This window comes from Bison bison, unplaced genomic scaffold (genome assembly GCF_000754665.1).
Source record: "Bison bison bison isolate TAMUID 2011002044 unplaced genomic scaffold, Bison_UMD1.0 scf7180017864345, whole genome shotgun sequence".
Classification (NCBI taxonomy): Eukaryota; Metazoa; Chordata; class Mammalia; order Artiodactyla; family Bovidae; genus Bison; species Bison bison.
The window spans coordinates 3,241,208-3,248,491 of record NW_011494917.1 but is presented as its reverse complement, the minus strand read 5'-3'; the positions used below and the strand labels follow the sequence as shown (position 1 = coordinate 3,248,491).

At 43.2% G+C, this 7,284-nt stretch overlaps 1 protein-coding gene across 1 annotated transcript in view; it reads left to right on the top strand.

The window, feature by feature from the left end:
- NUFIP1 (nuclear fragile X mental retardation protein interacting protein 1) overlaps positions 1-7,284 on the top strand; it is a 39,305-nt gene that overhangs the window by 13,628 nt on the left and 18,393 nt on the right. The window contains exon 7 of the mRNA XM_010854616.1: positions 6,293-6,385. Coding sequence (XP_010852918.1) covers positions 6,293-6,385 — 93 coding nt within the window. The remainder of the gene's footprint in view (positions 1-6,292; positions 6,386-7,284) is intronic.

Sequence of the window (7,284 nt, the reverse complement as noted above, 5' to 3'; positions counted from 1 at the left end):
ACAGCTGGGTATTGTTTTTGCTTTGGCTCCATCCCTTCATTCTTTCTGGAGTCATTTCTCCACTGATCTCCAGTAGCATATTGGGCACCTACTGACCTGGGGAGTTCCTCTTTCAGTATCCTATCATTTTGCCTTTTCATACTGTTCATGGGGTTCTCAAGGCAAGAATACTGAAGTGGTTTGCCATTCCCTTCTCCAGTGGACCACATTCTGTCAAATCTCTCCACCATGACCCGCCTATCTTGGGTTGCCCCATGGGCATGGCTTAGTTTCATTGCGTTAGCCAAGGCTGTGGTCCTAGTGTGATTAGATTGACTAGTTTTCTGTGAGTATGGTTTCAGTGTGTTTGCCCTCTGATGCCCTCTTGCAACACCTACCGTCTTATTTGGGTTTCTCTTACCTTGGGCGTGGGGTGTCTCTTCAGGGCTGCTCCAGCAAAGCACAGCCATTGCTCCTTACCTTGGACGAGGGGTATCTCCTCACCGCCGCCCTTCCTGACCTTCAATGTGGGATAGCTCCTCTAAGCCCTCCTGCACCCGGGCAGCCACAGGTCTGGGTAACTCCTCCCCTGGCCTCGGGCGTGGGTTGCTCCTCCCGGCCACCGCCTGTGGCCTCGGGCGTGGGGGCGTTGGGTAGCTCCTCCCGGCTACCGCCCCTGACCTCAGACCCGGGGTTGTTCCTCTCGGCTGTTCCTGCGTCGTTGCAATCTGGCACTCTCGGCTGCTGCTCCTGACCTCGGACGTGGGGTAACTCCTCTTGGCCACCGCCCTTCGGGCATGGGGTCCTCCTGGCTTCTGCCCCTGACCTCGGACGTGGGGTGGCTCCTCTAGGCTTATGAGTCTTTAAAAAAAATTACAATCTTTAGAAATGTTAATACCCACACTTTATGTGACTGTTTATATCCCTTGGTGGCATAGATACAAGGGATGGTTATAGATGTTAATGCTGGGAAAGATTGTAAGGCAGAAGGAGAAAAGGGCAGCAGAGGATGAGATGGTTAGGTAGCATTATCGACTCGGTGGACGTGAATCTTAGCAAATTCTGGGAGATAGTCAAGGCCTGGAAAGAAGCCTGGTGTGCTGGTAAGAGGTGGACAGGACTTAGCAACTGAACAATAAGAACATAAATGTTGATATATGTAAATGAGATTTGAAAATATTTTTATTGTGGCTGTAATTCTGTTTTGATACTTCAGAGTAAGTGGTTGGAGAAGTTGTACCGAGATTCATATTTTTAATTTATGTTATAAATTGTATATCATTGCTAAAGAAACTGGGCAGTGTTGATCTGATTAGTAATGCTAATTGGAATTAATATAATTAGTGGTACTTAAGCCACTGTGGTTTTGAACAGTAAATCCTCATCTCACAGGACAAGTTGTCGCTGAGACAAACCAGACTGATGTGTGTTTGGATGCGTTCCTTTCTGCAGTAGCTCCTCATGTGAAGCTGAGCTCTGCCACCTGTGGTTTTTGTGCAGCAAGTGCTTTAGAGGAAAAAATTCACTGGCTCGAGAAACTTACGGAATAGTAACACGTGAACTAGCTTAGGTAGTGTATGCTTATATAAAGTCCCTGGTGGAAGACCACTTTGGTTTGCTAATATAATCAAGAAATCTCAGCCGCCTTTGAATTTATGTTAATATACATTATAGCTTTGAGTAGCTTCCTGACAAGAGTTTAGTTTGAAATTAGAGGTAAATCTTCAGTATTTGGGGCTTCCCAAGAAAACTAAGATCATGGCATCCGGTCCCATCACTTCATGGCAAATAGATAGGGAAACGGTGGAAACAGTGGCTGACTTTATTTTCTGGGGCTCCAAAATCACTGCCGGTGGTGATTGCAGCCATGAAATTAAATGACACTTATTCCTTGGAAGGAAAGTTATGATCAACCTAGACAGCATATTGAAAAGCAGAGACATTACTTTGTCAACAAAAGTCCATCTAGTCAAGGCTGTGGTTATTCCAGTGGTCATGTATGGATGTGAGAGTTGGACTGTAAACAAAGCTGAGCGCCAAAGAATTGATGCTTTTGAACTGTGGTGTTGGAGAAGACTCTTGAGAGTCCGTTGGACTGCAAGGAGATCCAACCAGTCCATCCTAAAGGATATCAGTCCTGGGTGTTCATTGGAAGGACTGATGTTGAAGCTGAAACTCCAATACTTTGGCCACCTGATGCGAAGAGCTGACTCTTTTGAATAAAGCCCCTGATGCTGGGAAAGATTGAGGGCGGGAGGAGAAAGGGACGACAGAGGATGAGATGGTTGGATGGCTTCACTGACTCAATGGACGTGAGTTTGAGTGAACTCCGGGAGTTGGTGCTGGACAGGGAGGCCTGGTGTGCTGTGGTTCATGGGGTCGCAAAGAGTTGGACACGACTGAGCAACTGAACTGAAGTGGTGCTGGTGGTAAAGAGTCCACCTGCCAGTGCAGGAGACGTGAGAGAGACAGGTTTGATCCCTGGGTCAGAAAGATCCCCTGGAGGAGGGCATGGCAACCCACTCTAGTATTCTTGCCTGGAGAATCCCATGGACAAAGGAGCCTGGTGGGTTGTAGTCCATAGAGTTGCAAAGAGTTGGACACAACTGAGGTGACTTAGCACAGCATAGCATTCAGTATTAGAAAAGGCAAAGATTGTTTTATATATGACCAAAGTTACTGAAAAACAGGAGTAGACTCTTGCCCTTAAGATCCTCACTCTAGTAGGAGATGTAAGAATGTCTATAAATGGCCAGGAGACCACAGGCACCAGAAGTCTTAATTTTTGTCACGTGGGGCTAACACGTCAGTCAAGGGATACCTGGTGTCTTTGGAAGGCAGAGCAATCAGATCGTTTTGTAAGACTTTTTGTAAGAGGAGTCATGCCACCCCTCTCCCCACCTCAATATGTTTTAAGGTGTTATTTATTCTTTTTAAATGTGTAGTTCTGACCAACATACAGAGTTCTGTTCAATTAAAAACCTTAAGGCTTTCCACTAATAATCTGCAAAAAAAGAAATCGCAGCCAAAAAAACTCAAAGTGACTCTTTCTTCATTCCCATCTTCTGGGGGTACAAACGCTGTATGATTTGGCATTAGGGAAAATTGAGTGAGAGAGGTTCATTTCCCAAATCTGGCTTTTGAAGACTGAAACCCACTTCACAGCAGATGGGGTGTCCACTAGGTGGAGTAGTTCTGTGTTATTTATTTGAAGCAGTTAACTGGCTCTGAGGAAACGCTTAAAAGTTGCGCCCCCAGTTCTTGCAGAATTCCAGCAGCGGGGGTGTGCTCCTGAAGAATGCTACATCTTTTTGAAGTTTGAAAAGACTTTGAAATAAAAATGTAGTCTGGTTGAAGCAGCTGTGGTTCAGTGAGAGTCCAGAGGGATTTTGTTTTTCTAGAAAACAGGCTTAAGGGAAAAGCCAGTGAGTGGGTGGAGGTTTGAGAAGGAAAGGGTAAGATGTAACCAGAATGAGATGTGTGAAGATAATGATTGGTTCCCTGTTGCCCATTTATTGACTCTGGGGCTTAAGAGCTGTCATTGGAGGCTTGTGGCTTAGGCAAAGGGAAGGCAAAGAGGAGTTAAGAAGTGAAAGAAAGAAAAAAAGTGTTGTAGTTTCAGGGTCAGTTCCTTTTGGGGTGTTGGGGAAAGATGGAAGTAGGGAGAAAAGTGATAAAAATAGAGAAACCAACTGTGAAAATATCACTTCTCACAGTCTTTATAGCTTCATAACATCCGTTCTTTACCGGGAGATATTGAACTAAGCTTTATCATGATGTAACTGTACAGTCAGTGTAAGACCGTTCGTGATATTTTTTCCAACAGTTTGCTGTGTGTTTGTGTACTTTAGAAACCTGAGCTGTGTCTGTGTCCAAGATCAGACTTTTCCTTAATCTTGTATCTCAGTAGTATGTTGCTGGAAGGAGCTTCCTGATGACCGTATATATAACTAGGTCTTATGTTCCTAGATTCCCGTTTTGGGGAAAAATTTGCTTTCTAGTACCCTTGTTTTCTGTAGTTTTTAGTCTCTTGTGTACAGAAGAGTGGCATAATTTTGGGGAAGAAAGTTTTATTTAAGCACTGAAAAACAGAATCTTAAAACTTTGGGAGGGTTAGAGACAGCCACTACCTTTAGGGAAGTGATAACTTTAATCAGCCAGAAAGAAAAAGTGAGCTGTTATAAAAGACTTCCAGCAAAGGCATTGCCACAACATTCTTGATGTCTCATTTATGGGGTTCTTTCTTGTATCTCACCTAAAATCCATTTGCTGTAACAAATTCTGTATATTCCTTATCACTGAGAAGTGCTTCACACCGTCTGCTTGCTTATTCGCGCAGCACTGTAGGGCCAAGTCCTTGGGTTTAGCATATAGCCCAAGATGTTAAGTCAGGGTTGGTCTGCAGTACTCAGAAGAGAAGTGTTATGGAAATACAAGCAGTAAGAATAAGTGAATTTCAGAGATGTGAGAAGTGTTGAGCAGCTGTGCGTTACGTGTGTAGACGCTGTGGGGCCTGTGAAAGTCATCACCTTTTCCCTCATCATCGCTGCTTGTGTGGAGTTTGTCTTCAGATGGCGAACAGCTGTCGGCCGTCTTCTCTGTAAGACTGCGGTGTTTTTGTCACTTCTCCTCCTTTTAAAGGCTGCAAGTTGTTCCAGTTCCTTTCATCTTTCTTTGGAGGTTTTTATTTTTCGTCCTGTTAATCATCTGTGAGTCCCTTCTGAATCCCTTCCAAGTTTGATTTTTCCTCAACATTCCTTTTCAGTTCAGCAGTACAAAGCTGGCTGTATCTCCCTGAGAGTTTCTGATCACTTTTGAGTGTGGTGAGAGGAGGACTTCACACTCGTACCTGCGCTGGAGTCCTTGTATTTGCTTTCTGAAAGTGGAGTCATGCGGTGCTGACTGGCTGTCAGATTTTTATCTCCTGTGACCTTGGTCTTTTCCTCTTATGTTTATTTATAGCTTGTACATTAATCATGTTTTATTTATGAAGTTTATTTTTCTTGGCTGGGTAGATTGCTTTGTCCTGTCCTCGCTGAAATCCGTTGCTTTTTTTTTCTAATTACTTCACCGCTTACTCAATGTCATTTCCATTCTTATCCTCCAATGTGCCCAGCCCATGAGCTTCATGTTGTCTGAGCTGTGCACGTCAGTGATGCAGATGTTGTAAAAAGAAGGGTGGAAACAGAATCCTCGAAATAATGGCAGAACACGGTGTGTTGATGTTTCTCAGAATTCATTCTGATGAGCAGCCAGGCCGAGTGGTAGGAGAGCTGTCTGTGTTCACCCTCCTAGGAGCTGTTCCTCTCGCCACCAAGGTTTGGTGCCTCCATTTCCACACAGCTGTGCCAAGGAACAAAGAAAGCTCTGTCGGAGCAATTCATCTTGCACGCTGCTGTCAGATTTAATCTCACTCACTGCCTTGTTCATCTCTCTCCCTGTTCATAACTTTCAGTGGCTCCCCATCACCCCTGAATTAAAAATAGGCTTTCTAGTCTGGCATTCAAGGCACATTTGGGCCCCAGCCTCCCTTTCTGGTCTGATTGCCTGTATCTGTTTCATCCAAAATGAACCACTTGCCACTCCCTGGATATCTCTCTCACTTTGAAACCTTGGTTTGTCTGCATTGTCTGCTCTGCTTGGAGCACTGACACTCTCCCATTGGATTTGTGTCTGTTGACACCATTTAAGGCCAGTGTCTTTTGTGTTCCTTTCTTTGTGGATTTCTTCATCTAGATAATGGTCTTTCCTCCCCACCCTCCAATCTTTATGCTACCAAGGGGGTGCTTATTTTATTCTGTACCTTGTTATAGTTGTTCTTTAGAAATAACCATGCTTTTCTTGTCCTTCCTGGTAGACTGTTCATTTTTTGAGAAGTGTCTCTTCCTTATCTTGGTAACTTTGCATATACCTACTAATTGTGTTTGCGTAAGTACATGTCTAAGAAAATACATTTTTTTCTTACGGTATTTATGGATATGTGCCAAATATGTGAATTATATCCATTTCAGCACATTATATATTTGACTGGCATTCTGTTGTAAGTTCCTTACCTGGTAGCAGATGGACTGGCCACTGGTCTACATCACTGTAGACCTACTATTTTTTACCCTTGAAAAAATCTAGAGTAGCATTGTTGTAGTCTACTTTTGTTACCCTTAAAAATACCTAGAAGGAATTACAAGTTTATATTAATTTACTGTGTTAGTCATTTTTACTTAAACCAAAACTGTTAAATGCAGCAATTGCTTGACTACATAATTAAAACTGTACTCTAAAAGCCCTTTTATAATGGATTCTTATTGTTTTCTAGAAACTACCCAACTCTAGCCAATATTGAAAGGAAGAAAAAGTTAAAACTTGAAAAGGAAAAGAGAGGAGCAGTGTTGACGACGACACAGTATGGGTAAGTTCCTGAAAATTGCTTGCACTCTCAATGCTCATTTTAAATGAATGTACATTCTTACAAATAATAAAAAGAGGACACACCCAAATCCTAAAACCTCTATATTTTCAATTCTGAAACTTTTGCTTTTGTAACTCTTTTGCTGAATTTTTAAAATTGTAATTTAAAATAATATACCTATACTCGTAGGTATCAGTTCAGTTCAGTCGCTCAGTCATGTCTGAGTCTTTGCAATCCCATGAATTACAGCACACCAGGCCTCCCTGTCCATCACCAACTCCTAGAGTTCACCCAAACTCATGTCCATTGAGTCGGTGATGCCATCCAGCCATCTCATCCTCTGTCGTCCCCTTCTCCTCCTGCCCCCAATCCCTCCCAGCATCAGAGTCTTTTCCAATGAGTCAGCTCTTCACATGAGATGGCCAAAGTACTGGAGTTTCAGCTTTAGCATCATTCCTTCCAAAAAACACCCAGGACTGATGATCTCCTTTAGAATGGACTGGTTGGATCTCCTTGCAGTCCATGGGACTCTCAAGAGTCTTCTTCAACACCACAGTTCAAAAGCATCAATTCTTCGGCACTCAGCTTTCTTCACAGTCCAACTTTCACATCCATACATGACCATTGGAAATACCATAGCCTTGACTAGACGGACCTTTGTTGGCAAAGTAATGTCTCTGCTTTTGAATATGCTATCTAGGTTGATCATAACTTTCCTTCCAAGGAGTAAGCGTCTTTTAATTTCATGGCTGCAATCACCATCTGCAGTGAGTTTGGAGCCCAAAAAAATAAAGTCTGACACTGTTTCCACTGTTTCCCCATCTATTCCCCATGAAGTGATGGGACCAGATGCCATGATCTTAATTTTCTGAATGTTGAGCTTTAAGCCTGTTTTTCAC